The following is a 21,325-nucleotide window of genomic DNA, read 5'->3' as shown; positions in this document are numbered from 1 at the left end:
CTCCCAAACCATGGTCCTCTACCACTGGTCTGATACTATGGAAACATCAAGCAACTGGCATGTCCATCCTCCAGCAGACAGTCCGGGTGTAACCTCTGTGGTTTGGGTTTGAGCAGGCTGGTATAACCCCAAAGTTCACTTCACCAGGATATTAGCAACCGGAAAACTCTTGCCCACTTCCTGTTTCCAAAGGATCCAGCAGTTTCCTCGTGATCTGAAGGGTCCAAGGTATGCAGATTGTTTAGTAGAAAGAACTCCTAGATTAGGAGCAACTGGGATTTGCTTTGCTGCTCAGTGCTATGCAGAGGGCTCATCCACACTGAGCCTCAGTTTCCTCATCATCTACAAACAGGGAAGAGTAAGTGGCCTGTCCACCTCATTTGGCTTTTCTGAAAGCTAAGTGAGAAAGTTGGCAAATGTACTTTACTAAAATGCGTGTTGTGCAAATGTACTTTACTCGAGGCAAATAGTTATCATTCCTAATTTTATTACCCTGTTCTGATGTGACCTCGGATTCCGGAAGTGCCGGACCTGCCAACCTCAGGCAGCTGTGGCCTGCTGCCAAGCCTACTGTGGGAGATTGTGAATGCCTGCATGGGGCCAAGAACGACCCATACTAGTGTCAAGTCCAGAAATCAGGACAATACTTGCTCTTGTCAATTGATTCAAAGAACAAACGAATGAGTCACCAATGCACGTAACTTGCATGATGGTGTGCTATGTTGTGTGCACCTTTATTAATCTCTGGTAGCTACGTGAGACTGCAGTTTGAAAAAGACTCAGTCAAAAGGTCCAGAATTCAAGGACTCCTCCTGAACTACATGGCTATATACCTGGCTGCTCCGCAAACCTTCTTCCACTTTTGGGCTGCCATTGCACCAACACTTACTTCCTATTGGCAGCCCACAGCCTGCTTGAGAAGAAGGCCCAGGCTGTATGGTTCTGGATTGTCTGCAGTTTTTATGCTTCTTGTCATGCTTCAAGGGTTCCTGTCTGCCTTTAGGCTTCCCCTCAGGGAACTTAGCATCAATATTTCCTGCTCTACACTAAGGAAGTCTTGGAAAATCCATTGTATTAGAAGGCTCCTCCTCCTCAAGGCCAATCTGCCTGGGGAAGAGTTTTTCTTGGCAGCCACGCATCTTGATGATAACAATAAAACTATGTTGCCAAAGAGATCAACTAGTGTATTGAAGGCTCTGAGGCACAGTTGGTGACCTTCCCAGACAGACATTTCTGGCGAGTCAGGGAAACCGGACAAATGGTTTCACCCCATTTGTCACCATACAGATTCTTCGGCTCAAATGGGATTTCTGTTCTGGTGTGTATTTGATGATCTTGCCTGCCCAAATCCACCCCTCAGATAACCTCTCTTCTATTACCATCTAGCCCAGCTTCTCTCCTCTTAGCATGTCCAGAAATTAGGACATTTTCCTCTTGTCCAAACCCTGGCCACACTCTCTCCTCTTCACTTAATTCAGATGATCTTGAACATGGTAGAGCCAGGCCTTCTGAGGCAAGCTCCTTCAACTTCCTTCCTTTTTCCCTCCAAATTCTCTCTGAATTGTCTCTTTCCTTCTGCTCTCCCAATACAGAAAAGAAAGGCTTTTTCCTTCTCCACCCCTTGGTCTTTATTCCCAGTATCACCCCAACCTCTGCAATTCTCCCCATTTCACTGACATTCCTGCCCCTACTTTGGTGACAGGAATCTCTCAGGACCCTGTTTCCAAGGGCAGTTGTATGAGCACAGACACATCACATAAGCTGAGCCTCAGTTTCCCCACCTATAAAGTACAGAGAATGAAAGTGCCTACTTCATAGAGTTATGATGATTTAATCACGGAATGTGTGTCAGCGCAATGCACATTGTATGGGCTCAAAAATTGTTAACTACTTAGGCGGCCGGTTAGCTCAGTTGGTTAGAGCGCAGTGCTCATAATACCAAGGTGGCTGGTTTGATCCCCACATGGGCCAGTGAGCTGCGCCCTCCACAACTAGATTGAAAACAACAACTTGACTTGGAGCTAATGGGTCCTGGAAAAACACACTGTTCCCCAATTAAAAAAAGAAATTGTTAACTACAGCTGTGAGTGTCATTACAGCACTCTGTCCCTTCCCAAACTTTTTTACTCTTTTCCTATCAGTGTCTACCCTCTTCTTTCTGGCAGCTCGCCTGGCCTTTGTACCTAATGTCATGACTTCATCGCTATTGCTATGTCTGCCCATCCTGTCTACACCTCCAGCCCTGGCATTCCAGCTGCAGCCCAGGCACCTCACACAATACGTGCCGAGCTGAACTCTTCAGGTTCTCACTCGAGCCTGTCCCTTCAGCCCGGTTCCAAACCAGCAGCAGAGTCACTAAGCATGGACTGATCACATATCCATGCCAAGGGCTGTCTCATACACTTCCTTTGCTACCTAATTCCCTGTGTGGGGGGGGTGCCAGCTGCCCCCTCCCCAGTCATTTAGCTTTGAAATCTGGGTCATTTTTGACACTTCCTTCTCTCCTGCATGGCCTGTTAGTTCTACAGCATCGGTGCCATTTTCCTCCCTTCCACAGCCCTGTATCAGCCTCCAAATCCCCATCCCTATTCCCAATTCCGCCATTCCCACTTTTCCCACCTCTTCCGAAGACCAGATCCATGTTCCCATCACACAGCTCTACTTGGGTCATTCTGGTATCCCGGACGCTTCACTGCCTGTCCAACGGCACCGAAGCCCATCCTCGGCTAAGAAAGCCACGCTTTTCACATCTCACCCACACCTTCCCTCCCTGCGCTGCATGTCGGCACTAACCTAACTGCTTCACATCCTGCAACACGTTCGCCTTTCCTGCCACGGACTCCTTTCCTATGCAGTTCCACAGTCTGAAATACCTGTCCATCCCCACAACCCCATCTCCAAATCCTGGCCAGTGTTCAAAGACCTAGTCAATAGCCACTTCCTCTCTGGAGCCTTCCTGATCTGCACAGACGCTGAGGTTCCAGAGCCTTCCACAGGCCGTTTCCATTCTATACATCTGACTCCCCACCAGCTTGTATGCTCCCTGAGGGCAGGAGCTGTGGTCTGAATACCTGATTTACCAGGTCTGCTTGGCTCAGGGCAGAGCTCAGGGAATGCTTGTGAATGAACAAATGAAAGAGTGAATTCACACAGGGATGACCGTCAGCCCCGCACTTCCAGCTGGGCCCTGTGAAGTTTCCATGTTGGTCAGTAGAGTTAAGGCCCAGTCCTCTAATCCCCAAACTCTGCCCCCTGGAGGTATGGAGGGCCTTGTGAACTGCATAGTAATTAGGCTCTGAATTCCGAACAGAGACCTGAAAGTTCCCAGATGGGGCAGCAGTGAGTATCATTGCCCTCATTGGCCATCGGCCCCCCAGGCTGTGACTTGACCCAGGCAGCAGAGGGACCACAGCCCTGACTTCCAGCTCAGGCCCAGCAGGGCACCCAGTGGGGCTCATGTCCATGCAAAGGATAATGATGACTTTAAAAGGGAGGGTTTCTTCACAGATGCCTTCCCATGAAGGTCACATCCGGTTGAACACAGGCCAGCTCTTTGTTGTTTGCCAAGTGGCAGAGGCCCCAGGAGAAAACCTCAGTTAAGGTGGAAGAGTTTATATGAGGGATAACAGCTGTTTCATATGCAATGGTAGTCAGGGACAAATGGAAATTCCCTCTCAATTTCAGCAACTCTCAATGTAGTTTGGTAAAACCCTTCTGTATGACAATTTCAAAACATGTTCCAAGAATCTTAAAAATGACCATTGCGTTTGACTCACTCGTGAATCAAAGAGCCCACACATTTAGGGAAATAATTCTAAATGAAGGCAACTCTTCATGGACAAATTTGCTGAACACATCAATATTTCAAAAGAGGAAAAACTATAAACAACCTAAATGTTCCATCACTAGGATGGCTGTGAAGGCATAAGTTTACTAACGTTATAGCTTATGTTGAGCTTGTGTTTCCAGCATGACAGGCACTTGCCTATGATCGCTCTGTGCAATACACCATCCTGCTCCATCCCAAGTACGGAGTAGCTACTGCTGTTCTACCTGCTTCTTAAATGAGTAAACTGAGGCCTGGCCACATTAGGTGAGTCATCCGGAGTTTCCTGACACTGGTGGAGGTGGGCTAGAAGCGGGTAGTTTAACTCCAGAAAAGGAATTCTTACACGTTGCATCATCATTCTCAGAGCGTGTGTGTGTGTGTGTGTACATGCATGCATTTGATGGAACACTGAACACCTTTTATAAATATTACCCATCTATTTAAAATAATTTTATGTGCTATTTTAATAATATCAAAATGTTTCTGTTAAGCTGAGTTAAAAACAGGATATGAAACTGTCTATATAACATGAGGACAACCTCCTAAAATACTTAATCTGTGTACATACAAAAAAAAAAGGAAACACACGGATGTGTCAGTAGTGCCTGTGTTTGGCTGAGTGGGCATCTTCTCCCTCGACAGTCAACGTTCTGTGTTTTGTACATTTTCCACCATGTGTCACCACTAATAGACAATCAGGAGGAACTCACTGGCTTTAGATTTGCAAATCCCCAACCCGATGAGCTGAGCTCTGCCCCCAGCCTGCCAGTCCACCTGTCACTGTCCCAAAGGAAAGAAGCCAGAGGCTTCTGACACCCGGCTTCAGTGTGTGGGTGTAGTCGCTCATGGCTCATTGTCATCACCCAGGAAGTGGACTGGTAATTCTGGGGTAAAGCCACAGCCATAAGCCATCCCACAAGCCCTGCTGAAAGTTGCCTGGAAATGCCCATTCAGCCCAGTCATCACACAGAACGGGCCTGACCCCAAGCAGCGACCACAAGCTTGCAGCCAGCCCCGGCCCCACCGTGCTTGGGGCTGTGCGGTGTTACAATCGTTTGGTTGTGTTTGGCTTTCTTTTCCATTGCATTACTTGACAACTTCCAATTGAAAGACTCCACAGAAAAATCTAGCTTTCTACCGTCTCTTAAAAATCAAAAGATCCAGGCCACAGGGCAACAGTGAGCTAGAGCAAAGTCACATCCTTCAGACAGGACGTGGGCCCACCACTTCCTATGGCCTCCCAGGTACCAAAGCTGACACATGTGCTTGAACTGCTGCTTTTCTAACAGGAGAGTGACGTGGAGAGTGAAATATGTGCTAGGTCCAGGTTTCACTGAAAAGAAGAAAAATGAAACATAAGCCAGGAGGCTTGTGGGTATCAGAAACGTAGAAGAGGATACAATTGCCAGGTACCTCTGTTCACTTCTGTTATCTCCCTGGTGCAGGTGAATCTTTGAATTGTCTACCTCTGGCCTAGAGGGTTCCTGAGAAATAGGTAAAAGGAAACCGTATCCTTCCTCATATTCTGAAGAGATTCCTGGCAGAAAGTACCACCTGTTGACACAATGCCTGCCTCCCTGCCCCATCCTCAGTAGTTGACCCTGCCAAGCACCTGTAGTCACCAAAATCCTTCTCTCAAGCAGCTGGGGTTGGGGGAGGGTGTAAACAGTGGACCATGCAGAGAGGAGCCGCCTAAAGCCCCAGAATTCAGACCCATCCATCCCTTGGGACCCACAAGCTATGCCCATTACTTGAACAATGTCATTTTGGAAACGTGCTCCCAGCCCACATCCCCCTTGAAAATCTGAAGATGGTTTTGGGCATGATGTTTTTGTGCAAAGCCCAGGTATTCCCAAAGTTGCCGAAGCCTCAGCTTCTACCAAATCCTGGGGGCAGAAGCAGAAACAACCTCGGTGCACTCCGAGTCAGACTGGTTGGGTTCATATCCCAGCACCGCCTCCCATTAGGAAAGCGACCTCAGGAAGGGATGGAACCTCTCTGTGCCTCCGTCTCCCCTCCATAACTGTCTAGGAATTGGGTTGTTATGAAGATTAAACACACACAAAGCTTTTAGCACAGTGTCTGGCACATAAGGGCTCAGTAAATGCTGGCTCCTGAGCTCCCACGGTTGTGGCCAGTCTGGCTTAGCCCAGACCAGAGGCCTGAGGGGCACCGCTGAGGCAGACGTTCCAATCTTAGTTTCTACCTTTCCTCCACCCACTCAGGTAAACCATCGTGTCTTTCAGTGACACCTAAGCCCCTGTGACCAGGGACTAGTGACTTAGAGCTTGGCAGGGCTGAGCAACGTCTGCCTGCAGGAACCTCGTATTGGCCTCTTATTAAGAGCCTTCCTTGAGCACCCAAAGTCCAGTTTCTGCCACACTGGGAAAGACAAAACAAACACATGTGCATTTACTGTTGCTGCCTCAAGGGGTCCCTGCCTTAAGTATAATAAACGCTTTCCACTGGCACCACGAATGGATGAACTGACAACCTGCGGTCACGGGCATGATGCCACCCACACAGGAGAAGTGAGACACTGCGGACGCCTCCTATAGTGGAGAGGGACAGGGAGGCCACACAGGTCCCCATGCTTTCACTGCTCGGAGTGCTTATCCAGGAAGCGAGGTTCTAGAAGGGCTCGGACTCCCTGGATGGACCGTCTGGAGGGCCCCAGTCCTGACCTTTAGGCTCTCCTTCCAACCCTCCTACCACTTGCTCCAAAGCCCTTCCTGATCCCAGCCTGGCTGAGAGCCTGGCCCACTCTCTCCCACGACCACGTTTGAAGTGACTCAATTCCTGTCTGCTGGACAGAGCACTACAGAGAGACAGTATGGAGACTTTTGCTCACTGCTGTGCTCCTATCACCTTGCCTTGTGCCTGGCATACAGCAGGTGCATAACTATTGTGTGTGCTGGGTAAATGGATAGGGCTAACACTCAGACCCATCTCACACTGTCCCAGTGGGTATTAAATGAGATGGTGCACACACAGCACTTACCACAGAGTCAGGCCCAGAGTGAATGCTTAACCACTTTGGCAGCTGCTAACGGCGGCTGCTCGACTCCCTAAAATGGAGGCTGCCGCACGTCCCGCTTGGGGCCTTTCTTGGGTTGGGCTATTAGCTGGCTGCTCCCATCCTTCCTCCAGCCTCCAGACGCTTCTAGCCTGGCCTCGGGACCCCTGGCGCTCAGGCCTTGGCCTGCCAAGAAAGCCACCATTCTAGCCCCCTCTGCAGGGAAGGTGCAGGTGGGTGAGAGCAGGACAGAGGACGGAACCAAACACTGTCAAGAAAGCTCACCAGTTAATTTGCTGCGAAATGCCCGAGGCTTTCTGAAGGAAGTCACTATTTGAGAAACATCGCCCGTGGTGACCAGCCACACACATATACATGCACACCTGCCCCTATTTCCTCCCCTTCCAGAAACAAAGCGTTCAGGATATGAAGGAGGCTGGGCTGCCCCCAGGAGCCGAGGAGCCTCACCCCTGACACTCTTCCAACATCCGGACGCAAAAGAGCTTTAAGACTTGTGGGGAGATTTCCTCTGCACCGGAGACTAACAAGCTTTGCCGAAGTAGGCAGGACAGAGAGGAAAACCAGTTGAGCGCCAGTCTCTGTGGACAGAGGTGTCACACAACAGAAGGCTGCCAGGGGGAGGGGGCTTATCCAGGAGAGCTGTTGGCCCCATGGAATACCTGAGATGACAGGAAGCACGGTGGATCCAGCCCTTCCATTGTACAGAAAAGGGGATTGAGGCCCAGAAAGCAGTGTCTTCCCTGAGGAGACCCTAAAATTAGAGCCAAGAACCAAACCCCAAGGTATTGAAATTTGCCTTCTAAACCCCTCGCTTGTCCTCCTAGAGCTGGCACTTTCTACTCTGCACAGGAAGTGCCTTCCCATTCTTTCCTTCCTCCTTTATCAGAACCACTTCCAGGAGAAGACATAGAGGCGTCTTTCTCAGTGAGGAGGAAATGACAGGTGTAGCTGGTGATGCAGGAGTAGCGGCATAGCACACCAAGAAATGCAGCTGTAATTGGAGTGCCAAGGGCAAGGAGAGGGGTGTCCACCTCAAACCTGGGCAGCCCGTCCAGGTGTGAGACTCCCTGGCACGTGGGGCAGGCGTGGCTTTGAGACCTGTGCCTCCACACTTGCTCTAATGCATGGTGGTGCCCCTTAAAAATTCTTGAAACCAATGTAACTTTATTAACAATTGTCACCCCAGTAAACTTTAATTTAAAAAAAAACCTTAATAATTTTTAACAGGGACCCCATGTTTTCATTTTTCATGGAGTGCCGTAAATTATGTAGCTGGTCCTCACCCACCATTCATTGATTGTGTGTCCCTCAATTAGTACCATGTTTCTCCGAAAATAAGACCTAGCCAGACCATCAGCTCTAATGCATCTCTTAGAGCAAAAACTAATATAAGATCCAGTCTTATTTTACTATAATAAGACCGGGTCTTATATGATCCAACATAATGTAAGACAGGATCTTATATTAACTTTTGCTCCAAAAGATGCATTAGAGCTGATCGTCCGGCTAGGTCTTATTTTCGGGAAACATGGTATCCTAACCTCTGGGAGCCTCAGTTTTCTCTTCTGTAAATGGAAATACTGAGAGCTCCTGCCTCACAGAATGGCTAGAAAGACTAATGGAGAGAACATATGCAGAGCTCTTGGCAGGAGCCCAGAAAATACTGAACCAATGAACGTTACTACTGTAGACCCAGTAACACTAATCACAGACGATTACGTCATCATGGTGATACCAGGCTCAATACAAAGAATGTTAAGCACTGCGCCCCTGACCCGAAGAACCAGGAGAGGGTGACAGGTGCCCAGACATCAGGCACCCTCCTCCAGCCCCTTACCTTCCCGGAAGGGCTGTGTTTGCATCTGCAGTCTGATCTTGATGAGGTCCACGGGCGTGCCCAGGCCAACGGAGACCACACCGGCCACCATGCTGGCCAGCAGCAGGTCTGACAGGCTGCGGGGCGCGCTGGCCCCGGGCTCCCTGCACCGGTGCTGGCTGAGGATCCTCTGTGTGTTACTGAAGACCCCAAACACCACGGAGTTGTAGACGGCGATGCTGGCCAGGGGGAAGGACATGCCCTTGAAGAAGCCAAACACCTGTGGGAAAATCCCAGGGGAGGAAGTGTGATTGCCAGGGCCTGACTGCAGGCAGGTGCCAAGCTCCCCATGTCGTCCTGGGCACAGACCCTGCACTCCTGCAGCCCGCAGGCTGGTAGCGCAACCCTCCACAAATAAAGCAATGTGCCAGGGAAGAGGATGGAAGAGGACGCTGAGGTGATAGGAAATATGGGTGTGTGAGAACATTCCCGCCTCAGGAGGAACCGGCTTCTCAGGAGGTCTTGTTGGCGGAGCAGTGGGGTGCTGGGCCTGGAACCCGTATTTGCACCAGAGTGGCAGTGCTCTTGGGCTGTGGCTGACGGGGAGCCTATGGAGCCCTGGTGAGGAGGGGGCTTGCCACACACCACATGTGCCCCCTCATGTGCCACGCCAACAAAAGCATTCTCTGGCACTTGCCCTGTGCCAGGCCCTGGGGGACAACAATAAGACAGAAATGTGCTCACTGAGCTCCCAGTCTGGGGGAGGGGAGAACCTGGCTGGACAAACTGACAGGCAATTAAAAGGGAATGTACTACACTTGTGGTGCGGGGCTAAGAAGTGGCTCCCACGGCCACCCAGGGGCACCTGGGCCAGCCTTAGATGGATGCCCCTGGGCATGGATGTCTCTTGGAAGAATAGCTGAGGGGGGATCCCCGGAGGGACAGCACCAAGATGCTTGTGCAAATTCACAGGAAGCAGGAAGCTAAGGAGAGGGTGCTGAGGCTGAGATCAGGGGCCCGTCCACACTGCATCCTCAATGAGCACCACAGGCACTCGTCTGAAACTGGAAAATTCCACAGGCCCTTGGAGGAGTCAGGGCAGCACACATGAGCTCCACGCGAAAGACGAAAAAGTACTAGGAGCTGTCGTATAAAGTCCAGGCTGTATGCAAACCTGCTAATCCTGAATTTTGTGTGTGTATACCCCATTCGCCAGAGGCAGGACACCACACACACACACACACACACACACACACACACACACACACACACACACACACCCGGCTTCAGGCTCTTCCTCAGGTAAACTGGGACAGCACTTAGCCCTGAGCTGCTATGTGTCTGAGGAACATCCACGGTCCCTACAGAAGCAATGAGCAGGGACATTGGCAGGCAGACACTGCGGGGAACGTGTGCCAACCTTGGAGAATCGATAGCCACCTTTCAGAGCACCGAGGAACCACACAACATCACCCTGGAACAGTTAGTCCTGCGTTGGCAGTGCTCACCCTGAGTTTAAAGCAGCCCATCAGAGAGTCAGAACCACACCCTGACACAAGACACAGGGTCTAAGGAGAAACTCCAGGTGTAGACAGAGTCTCTGCAGCTCCAAGGCATGTCCTACACGAGCCGGGTGGAAACAGGGGTCAACAACCAGGCCAAACTTCTGGTGAGTCAAGGAAGTGCCTTGGGCTGCCAGAGGGCTAACCTTTGCTTTAAATCCACAGGTCATGTCATCCTAAATTTTAATATTTATTTTAAACTACCCAAAAAGGGGCCTTAGAAAGTCTCCCTAAAGCACATGGTAATTCTCAAAAAGGGCACTCGATACAGCTTCTATAAAATATGACTCAGGTTTTCCCCTTTGAAAAAACAAACAAAAACACCTTGGGACCCATGGTCTCGAGTAACCTGTGGTACAAGCCCGCTCTGGGCGTATGCAGTCAGAGCTCACGGCTCCCATCGCGCCCGGATAAAGGAAAGCCTGTGGGCACACAGTTACCAGCCACTTATTCGGTTTTGAAAACCCGACAGGTCACCCTGTTTTTGCAGGAATTTTCCATACTGTGGTTCTAAATTCCTCTGAATTTCTCCAGAGAGGTTACACAAAACCACCCTCTTCCACACACCCCACCCCCCACACCCCGCCCAATAACATCACATTAGGGGACAGAGCTACATTTAGGTAACATGTAATATTTGAGATGTGGTATGAGATGCTCTGGGAAAATTGAGCCAAATGTGATGAACGGGGATGAACAGGCCTCCTCCTGAGAGAGATGCTGGTGGGAGGGCTGGGGCCGCTCGGTCCCCAGGCCCAGTGGGCTCTTCCTTGTTTCATGGGAGGCCCTGGCCACTAGGGCTCCAGCCACGCACCAGAGGGGCACTTACACTCTCCTTCCTGTACACGGTGCGGATGCAGCTGAGGGTATTCCCGTAGCCGACGCCAGCCTGCAGGCGAGTCTGTGGAGAGAGGTAACGGTGAGGCCCAGGCAGAGATGCTTCACATCCCTGCTGCCCCCAGAATGCTGAGCTTCCAGCACCGAGACCCAGACAGGGGAAGGCCCAGCCCAAAGTGACCCAGCCAGGGAGTAGGTCTGGGTGTCAGACCAGCCAGGCTGGCCCTCTCTCCTCTACCTGCACTGCCTCCCTCAGTGTCCCATTCAGGCCTGCCTAAATGCAGCAGAAGCCCAGAAGACAAAGGCCAGGTTGTTGAGCAAAAACGATGCTTGTTTGGAGATGTGTGATCCCTGCCTCTTGAGCACAGAAAGCCAACCTGTGGCATGGCTTTAGCCCATCTGCTGTTCCTCACTCTACCCTCCTAAATATTCCCTGGAGTGACCTGCACTTCTTACCTCCAGAACCTCTTCACCCCTCACCTGGACGATGGCCTGGTATCTGGCTGGTACCAGTGATACAAGTGAGCCTGATCTTTTCTAAACAACGGTGAATTGTCACTGCTGTTTAAAGTTCTCCAGTGGCCTCCTAGCAGCGTAGAATAAATTCCACACCCTGGGTGAGCACCTGAGCCCGCCTCTCATTGCACCCTTCCATGTTGTCTACCTCCTGCGTCCACACCAGCCCTGGACCCTCGGCTCCTCAGTCCCTCAAACATCAGTGGATTCCTGCCTCCAGAACTTTCTACCTCTGTTCCTCTCCCAGAAGTCTCTTCCTCCAGTTCTCGCTCTTTTTTTGGGTCTGAGTTTAAATGTTACGATGGAGTCATCTTTTTGTCTGTTTGCTTAGGGTTTATTTGGGTGCCCCCGTGGGGGCAGGGCCGTCTCCTACTTCCCTCTTGTCCCGGGAGCCAAGTAGGGACCTGACACACGACTCCTGGATGAATAAGGGGCTGGATGGTGGAGGCGTCTGTCCTCGAACGGCTCCGGTGGCCAGGGGCATTGTGATAGCACAGAGGGTCTCAGTAAGCCCACAAAAGTGCCCAGGGTACCCTTTACCCTGGTCTCAGAGGGTTCCACTTCTTTTAAGATGTGTGGCCTATAATTCTCCATCAAAACACTTTCTCAGCACCCACAACATGCCACGCTTGGTAGGAAGGAGCTGTGAGGGCCACAGAGGAGGAAATCTGGACCCTGCCGCCTGAACCCAGGGTCCCATGAGAATCTAAGGCCCAGGGTGCAGACTAACACTTCACACTAACAGCCTCGGTTCAATCTGCAGACAGGTGAGAAGACCCTGGAAGAACACATATCATAAAAGTGATGGTCTCTGAGGTAAAAATCATGAGTCATATTTTCCTGCATTGAACTTTCCATTTTCCAACTTTCCTACCACAAGCAGGGGTTATTTTAATTATTTTTAGCTTATGTAATTAAAAAAATAAGTATACAACTAATATGGGACTACACTCTCTTAATAAAAAAAAAATCAACATTCCATATAAAGCTAGTCTCCTTTGGCCCACCCCTCTCTCACCCCACTCCTTCCCTGATCGCATAACCATGGCTAATAGCCTAGCTGGGAGTCTGGTAGGCATTCCTCTACATAGTTTTGTACAGGTAGAGCCAGAGGAAATATGTAGTATTCCTACAAGTATGAGTCATTAATGGGACCACTCTGTTACTTTCATCATCAGAGAAATGTATTTATTGCCTGGCTTCATGAATACTTACCGAGTGTGTATTTTATAACAGTCACTGTTCCAATCTCAGGGCATTCAGCAGTAGAAAAATCAAACTCCCTGTCTTCGTGGAACTTAAACCGAGTGAACTTAAACTGAGTGGAACTGAAACTAATTCCCAAGTAAATATATGTCAGATGGCAGGTGCCATGGATACAAATAAGCCAAGAATCAGAAGGGCTGGGTGGTGGGGAAGAGGTCCCAGAAGATGCAGCGAGGTGAGAACGGGCCTCAGGGTCTCCTAGTTAAGCAGAACCACAGAGGTCTACCTTGGGCTGGGGTGTCCCCAACCAAGGCAGGGCCGTGGGCCAGGGCAGGTGGGGGCACAGGCCTCTGTCTGCCCCATTGAAGGCTGGCCTGAGGCTGACCGCTCTCCCCTGCTGGCCCCAGCCCTGTCAGGGCTGGCCCTGGGTAGTGAACCCACGAAACGGTTGAGCCCCAGGAAGGATCAAGGTCCCACTAAGAAGGTTGAGTGGTCGAGTCACTCAAGCAAATGGTACATGAGGGCACACAACCCAAAAGCCAAACCCAGATCACAGAGCAGGTTCAAAGCCACGGAGCAAAGGTCTGCCAGCCGTGCTGAGCACTTGGGAGGCTGCCACCAAGGCCAGCACCACAGCTCAAGCCTCCAGGAACTCCAATGACAACAGAAGCTGGCATTTAGTGTGTACCAACTGCATACATGAGGAAACACTGGGCACCTCAGGAAGTCCTCTCGCTGAATCTTTAAATGCTCTGCAGCCGGGATGTTACCCCTGTCTCACAGACGAAGAAAGCCCGCTCCCTGTATTAGCTGCCTGTTGCTGCCATGACAAATTACTCAGTGGCTTAAAACAATGCAGATTTATTCTCTCACAGTCTGCCAGCTGCTCTAAAGGCAGCCGAGCCCTGATTAGAAAGCTGCTCACACTGCATCAGGCATAAACCCTGAAAGTACCAGCTGTGCCAGGAACCAGGTGAGAATCTTGACCCCAGCTCCACTGCCACCAAGCAGCCAGTGGTTGGCTCTGCCACTTCTGATGAAGTGCCCAGGCAGGGCAAGGAGTCTTTGCCCCAACTCAGTAAGCCAGGTCCTTGGAGCTTGGCTCTCCCATGGGCCCGCCCGGGGGCCTCAGACATACCCCAGTGTGTGTGCTCACCAGAATGGGAATGGCCCACTCACTGCTCTATCCTCAGTGCCACAGTGACAATCTTCACTACAGCCCTGCCTGGGAGGTGCTCTTTGCCCACTTTATAGACGAGGACACCAGGCTCAGGGAGGTTAAGTGCTGTGGCCTGCTCAGTAGGTGGAGAGGCTAAGATTGGATTCCAGGTTATTCTGACTCTGAAGCTCTTGCCTGGACTTTCTCAGTGGACAAGGACTCTAGAGAAAATGCCAGCCAAGTGGGAGGGAGAAAGGAGGATGTTCTGGGGAGAAATAAGGGCCCTGGGCCACACCCCTGGGCACCACCAGGCTGTCCCCTCATTGAGGAGGTTGTCAGGCTGAGCAGACTTGGATTTTATGTAAAAAGAGGATTCCCTCCAGAGGGGAGAGGAGGAGAGCTCCTGCCTTTTCAGGTGACATGTGACCAGACTTGCCTGGGCAAGGGGATGGTGGTGACTCCCACAGGCTCCACCAGCCCCTCGCCAGGCTAGAGGCAAGGGAAGGACACTCTCCCAAGGAGACACAAAGGTCACCTGCATACAGAATGGCTGTCAGCCTCCCGGGGGCAGGCACTGCACTTGCTTTGTCCACCACCGATGCCTTGCCACTCTCATGGCGCCTGCACAGAGCAAGTGTCCAGGGTGCGTTTGACATACAAGCAAAAGGCAGGGCCTGTATGGGGGACATGAGGAGCCAGGAAATATCTTCAACAGTTTAAGACGAGTAGGCTGACCTCCCCATCAAGAAGAGAGCAGGCCTGGGCTCTGACCTAGGAGGGAGCCCAATGTCACCCAGGGAGGAACGCAGAGAAAGGAGATGACAACAGCCGTTGGAGAAAGGCCTCGGAGTTCCTCTTTGTGCAGATCCGGGCTGAGCTTTAGGCACAGATCTGGGAGTCACTATTTGGGGCCAGGTTCTCAGGGGATGGCGCTGAGTCCTGCTCACCACTGGGGACAGGTGGCAGGGGTGGGGGTGGAGTCAGAGAATCTCACTCCTTGATGCTTTAACTTGTGTGACTGAAGCAAGCCGCTTCCCCTTTATGAGCCAGTTTCTACATCTGTGGAACAGGAACTGAATGAACCCACGCCGGGTGGTCCTGCTGGCTTAAATCCTCACACGCCTTGCACTACCTCAGGTTATAATGGCTCCCCAGGCCCAGCCCAGGGCCAGACTCCTAACCTGCCCTCCAAGGACTCAGAGGTCTGAGTGCTGACCTGCCTTCCTTGGATTCTGATCGGTAGCTGCTGCCAGCAACCCGATGCGTCAGGAAACTGGCCACGCCGGCGTCTCCCAAGCAGGCCCACAAAGCGTCCCCATCTCAGTGCCTTTGCCCATGCAGTTCTCTGCGCCTGAAATATCTTTTCTCATCACCTGAGGCCCCATCTTAAATTTGGGCTCAGATGCCACCTCACACTGGAAGCCTTTCCTGATTCCTTAGCTTCACAAGGACGTACAGGAGGACACTCACCAGTGCCTTGGCCATCCGCCCCCCACACACACAGACATACACACACATACTTCATGAGAATCTGGAGGCAGACATGAGACATTCACAAAAACAAAATCACTGCCAAGTAATGAGGGCAGAGCCATTCCAAAGCAGGCCTCCTGGCACCACACACCCATGGGCTTGCAGAGAACCTCTCCTGCACTGGAGGCATCAGAAACAGCAGGCACACACCTAGAGGCAGACTCACTCCAGGACCCTTTCCAAGAGGTAGTGACAAACATGGCGACTGTACCTTGACTGTGTCCAGTGGGTAGCCAACAATGACACTGGCTGCACCTGTGGATTGAAGCAGAACACCTGGTCACTCAGCCCCTGGACTCCTAGCTGACACTGGCTGGCTCTTGGGACAGGACAGAGGGCTCAGGCACTTGTATTCACTTCCTCAGTCAATGCCCAGTTGCCAGAGAGGACCCCTAATATGCCAGGTACTGGGCCAGGCATTGGGGAAGGCAGAGAAAATGGAGGCAAACCAGGGCTCTGCCTCCAGAAACAAGCTCCCCAGAAAAGGGCAGTGAGTGTGCTGGGACAACTAGGTATCCACACGGAAAAGAATGACGTGAGACCCCTCCCCCCCACACCTCATATCATGTACAAAAGTAACTCAAAATAGACCAAAGACCTAAATGGAAATATTGAAACTACAAAAATCGTATCCTTAAAACAGGGGAAATTCTTCATGACCTCAGATTTGCAATAGATTCTTAGATATGACACCAAAAGCACAAGTAACGAATGAAAAAATAAATTGAACGTCATAAAAAATTAAAACTTATGCATCAAAGGATACTATCAAGAAAGTGAAGACAACCTACAGAATGGGGAGAAATATTTGCAAATCACATTTGTCAAGGGTCTGAAATCCAGAATAATTAAAGAACTCTAACACCTAAAAAAAATTTTTTTTAATATGAGCAGAGGACTTAAATAGACATTTCTCCAAAGAAGATACACAAATGGCCAACAAGTACATGGAAAGATGCTCAGTATCATTAGTCATTAGGAAAATGAAAATCAAAATCACCATGAGATTCCCCTTCACACCCACTAGGATGGCTATAATTTAAACAAAACAAAAAAAGGAAAATAACAAGTGTTGGCAAGGATGTGGAGAATTGGAACCCTTATACATTGCTGGTGGGAATGTAAAATGGTGCAGCCACTGTGGAAAATAGTTTGGCAGGTTTTCAAAAGTTACACATAGAATTCCCATGTGACTCAGCAATTCCACTCCTACGTGTATACCCAAAAGAAATAAAAACAGGCACTCAAACTAGTACCTGTACACGCATGTTCATAGCAGCACTACACACAATGACCAAAAGGAGGGAACAGCCTAACTGTCCATCGCTGGGTGAATGGATAAAGAAAACGTGGTATACCATACATGGAATATTATTAGAAAAATAGGAAGGAAGTACGGACTCAGGCTGCCACGTGGACAAATGCTGAAAACATTATGTAAATGAAAGAAGCCAGACAAAAAAGGCCACATATTGTACGATTCCATTTGTCTGAATTATCCAGAATAGGTAAGTCCAGAGACAAAGCAGATTAGTGGTTGCCAGGGCTTGGGGGAGGGGAGTGGGAGTGACAGCTTAAAGGGTCCAGGGACTTCTTTGGGCACGAGGAAAATGATTTGGAACTAGATAGAGGTGGTAGTTGCACAACACTGTGAATGTACTAAATGCTACTGAACTGTACTCTTTAAAATAGTTACCTTTATGTTATATGGATTTCTCCTGAAAAAAGGGGGGAATGTGTGACGAGAAAACCCAGAAAAATTTCAGTTACCTCCAGGTTACAGGTAACTGAACTTTTCTACCCCTCACGTTTAGCATGTGTAGGAGGGCATAATACTAGCACCTACCTCACGGTTCCATTGTAAGGATGAAATAAGGTCTGAATGCAAAGTACTAGCAGAGAGCTGGGCGCTCACAGGATGTTCAGAAAGGGACGCTATTGATTTTTGTTTTTAAGAAGGTGTCTTTGGAAAGGATACTTTGGATGGATACTTTGGAGCTTCTCACAGAAAAATGCCATCCCCACACTCATTCATAAAGCCTGAACCATTTTGGAGGGAAGGAAGGCCACCCTGAGTCCACACAGATTAAAAAGCCCTAGTTGCAGAAGTCAGTGACTATGAGATTGAAACAGGAGTCATTCTTCTAAGACCAATTCCCCATCACCTGATGAGGAAGGGTCTCTGCTAGCAGGTGAGGGGTCCTAAAATATTAATTTGGGGAAGGTATTCAATAATGTTGTAAAGATTTTGTTGGGTATCCGATGGACATGCGTCCTATTTGGGAGACCACCTCAGGGATATTGTGGATACCTGATCATGGCATTGTACACCAGAAGCTAAACATTAATAAATGCCAACTATAATTTTATATATATAATGTGATGGTTCAGTGTGAGGTCGGAGGGATAGTGGATGGGGAGAGGGGGGTTCACAGTGTGAGGGATATAAATGATGAACGTCTAAGTATTACCTTGTCTTGTACACCTGAAACTAATAAATAAAAAAAAAATGGATCAAACTGTTGAACTCAACATACTAGAAATGTTTGTAAATAAACTTATGGCATGAAAATAAATAAATAAATAAATAAATAAATAAATAAATAAATAAATAAAGTTAAAAAAAAATATTACATATTTCCAGGGGCTGAGAAACCAGCTAATCCCAGAGGAAATGTTTCTTTGGTCTGGAACCTCCAATCCCCTCTCAATCCCTCCTTCCCACACACCTGGGCAGAGGCAGAATGGTGATGGGCAGCGGGAAGCTGGAGCATTCTCTCCACAGGAACCCCTCCCGGCAGGGGAAGGAAGGAGCTTGGTCCTCAGGCTCCAGCTTCTCCCCCCTCCCTAGTGAGCGCATCCTTCCCTGTGGGCATCCCTCAGCCCAGGACAGAACCGCAGAGCCAGCCTTGAGCCAGTATCTCCCTGCTCACTCAGTAGCCCACCCATCCGAAAGCAAGGGGTACAATATAAGAAATCAGAATATCAGGTCGGTGGTTTCCAGACCTTGGGACTTCACAGACCAGTAAAATGTCAAACAAAATGTGAATGATGTAATGGTGAAATTTTATTATGCAAGGTCAGTAAGAAAGAAAACAGCCATAGATGAGTACAGGGGTTAAAATGGCCGTGGTACCAGATTGCCTGGGTTAGAATGTCAGTGCTCATGCTAGATGCATGGCCTTGGGCAAGTCATTGAATTCCTCTGTATACCCATTTCCTCATCTGTAAAATGGGAATGTAATAATAGCTACCTCATTGGGGTTATAAAGAAATATATATACATAAACAGACATAAGAGACCTCCTATTTTATGATTCCATTTATATAAAATGCCCAGAAAAGGCTAATTTGTAGAGGCAGACAGTAGATTAGTGGTTGACCAGAGGGAGAAGGAGAAGATGGAGTTTAACTGTAGGTGGGCATGAGGGATCTTACTGTGGGGTGAAAACATTCCAAAACTGATTTATGGTAATAGTTGGACCACTTGGTACAGTTACTCAAAAATCACTGAATTGTACACTTGAAGTGGGTGAATTTTATGATATATAAAATAACCTTAAGAAAGTTGGTTTAAAACTATATTTAGAGCACTTAAGCAGCACTTGGTACCAACTAAGTAATCACTATTACTATGTTCATCATCATTTCATGGAAGCAAAAAAGAAAAAGCTACGTTAACGTCATCAATGTAAATACAATTACAGAATCCAGCACAAGCCAGCACTATTTTCCAGCACTATTTTCTGTGTGAATTGGGGAGGGTCTCCCTGTCATCAGAAACTTTGAACTCCTCTGACAGCTTACCCCCCAGGGTGTTTCTTAAACCAAGCCACTGGCGGGCCTACTGAAGTTGGTCTGGCTACTGAAGGAAACAGCCCAGGGAAGGCTCTCCCTTGGAATGGCTGAAGGGTTGTCCAAAGAGGGCCTGGATATGCCCAGCGGGCCTCCAGGCACAGCCCCCTGACTGGGAAAATTAGGAGACGCAGGTCTCAGCCCAGCCCAGGAGAGCCTGTGCCAACAGGGCTGCCCACCAGGGAAGGAACCTACTCTGCTCAGGATGGTGAGAAGCAGGCACCCTGCAGCCACCCGTGGAGGGACAGACGTGGCCTCCTGCTCGGTGTGAGGGGAGCACCAGAGGGGAAGAACCTGGGGTGCTACCTGGCTTGTTGATTTTTGTTGTTTCCTTTCCCTACAAATTTCCTGGTCTCTTCCACACCTAGAACACTAGGTGGGGTCAGACATGCTATCCAGAGTCTCGGCCTCAGCACCTCAATATTGTATTTTATCTTGGGGAGTGGCTGCATTTGCTAACACCTCTTTTCTGATGGTCCTCTTAGATGGGGCCAAAAGAATGATAATATTTTACAATAAGTAAAGTCCCTCAAACCCTCTCTCCATACCCCCACGCATACTGCAAGAAGAGGAGAGAGAGTCCTACTGGGAAGAGAAGAATGGAGAAGCAAGGAAATGGATGAAACTCCTGACCAAGCAAACCCATCCCAGGCCCGGCAGGGAGAGGCTCCTGGAGCGGTACCGGGGACCCCAGCGCCCGGACGAGGGGCCTGACATTGACAGCAGCTGAAGAAGGTAAAGGGTTCCTCCTATCCACTCCCTCCAGCCTGGGCGCCCCCTAGAAGCAGCCAGATTACCAAGTGGAGCTCCCCATCCCGCTTACGGGGCCAGAGGACAAGAACCATCTTCCCCACAAGTTCCTGCCAGCCACCTCCCCAAATTCAGGTGGGCACCCGGTCACCGAAGGGTGTGTCCGCGCCGGGGCGCTCCATTGGCTGTCCGCTTGGGCGGATGGCTTCATCATTACCGGTCAAGCTCCGGGGACCCTAAGTTGGAGGCGAATGGGCAGCTCAGGTGGACCTCGGTGAGGCTCGCAGAGTTTAGGAGGGTCACCGCGAGACCCCCAGGCCCCGGGCTCTCCCGGCAGCAGGCGGCGCGCGGCGCCCGCGGGAAGCCTGGGTGCAGAGCCCCCGCCCGGAGCCCGGGGTGTAAACGGGGCGCAGAGCCCAGCCGTCTCTCTCTGTGTGTCTCTCCGGCACGGGCTCTCCCGAAAGCACACCCGCCTCTGGGGGCAGGGGCTTCCCTCCCGTCCGGGGTGGGCTCACCTCCGATCCAGCCCGCTACGAAGTCTTCCAGCTGGAAGCTGCCGGTGGCCGGGGCCGCGGCGCCCCGCCCGCCCGGAGCCGGGTCGGTGCCCATGCAGCGTGTGCGGGGCATGGCCCGCAGCAGGCGGCGCCAGGGAGGACAGCCCGGACTCCGCGCGCACCAGGTGGGTCCCCAAGCCAGGATCCAGGCCCGGCCGCGCGTGGGCGGCCCCCACCCCCGTCCGGCCGCAGGCGCTGCCAGCACGCCCCCAGCGGCGCTTAAGGGCGGAGCAGGCGGGCGGGGCTCGGTGCGCCCGCGCCTCCGCACACCCGGGGGCCCGGCCACGGGGTGTTCCCTCGCCTCCCTCCTCCGTCCACTGCTGCCTTGCCAACTGCAAACCTCGGCGCTGGGAGGCAAAGGGCCCGCTGCTGCCTGTGACTGTTCACAGCGCTTCTGACCCTGGAAATGATCTCAGGGACATTTTTGCAAAGTTAATTACAAGAGGGAGGGCGAGGTGCTTCATCTGAGGTCAGGAAGTAGATTATTTACCTGTGAAGACACGTCCTCTTTTAGGCTAAAACAACCCTGAAATAATCCTAACTGAATATCCAACTATCAACTAAACAAGTTCTTCATTCTCTGAGGAGCTGGTTGAAAGCCATGGACAGTTTCGATATAAAATATACAGGACATGCAATTTTCCATGCCAGTTGTAGAGGTTAGGGGCACT

At 50.5% G+C, this 21,325-nt stretch overlaps 1 protein-coding gene across 5 annotated transcripts in view; it reads right to left on the bottom strand.

Annotated features, from left to right (window-relative positions):
* SLC25A48 (solute carrier family 25 member 48) overlaps positions 1-21,044 on the bottom strand; it is a 38,949-nt gene extending 17,905 nt beyond the window's left edge. For 3 of the 5 annotated variants that reach the window (XR_013992345.1, XM_081034946.1, XM_081034947.1), the window contains exons 1-4: positions 20,616-20,856; positions 15,707-15,750; positions 11,074-11,145; positions 8,704-8,962 (exon numbers count right to left, since the gene is read on the bottom strand). Coding sequence is in view for 4 of the 5 variants with exons in the window: in XM_081034946.1 (XP_080891072.1) it covers positions 8,704-8,962; positions 11,074-11,145; positions 15,707-15,750; positions 20,616-20,727 (487 nt within the window). In the remaining variant the exon portion in view is untranslated. Of the gene's footprint in view, positions 1-8,703; positions 8,963-11,073; positions 11,146-15,706; positions 15,751-20,615 lie in introns of all 5 variants that reach the window. The other 2 variants (XM_081034945.1, XM_081034948.1) reach the window with 2 other exon arrangements.
* Positions 21,045-21,325: the final 281 nt, after the last annotated feature.

Source organism: Rhinolophus hipposideros (genome assembly GCF_964194185.1).
Source record: "Rhinolophus hipposideros genome assembly, chromosome: 23".
In the NCBI taxonomy this organism is placed as follows: domain Eukaryota; kingdom Metazoa; phylum Chordata; class Mammalia; order Chiroptera; family Rhinolophidae; genus Rhinolophus; species Rhinolophus hipposideros.
Note: the sequence above shows the minus strand (reverse complement) of the source record. Positions and strands in the feature narration are given on the sequence as shown.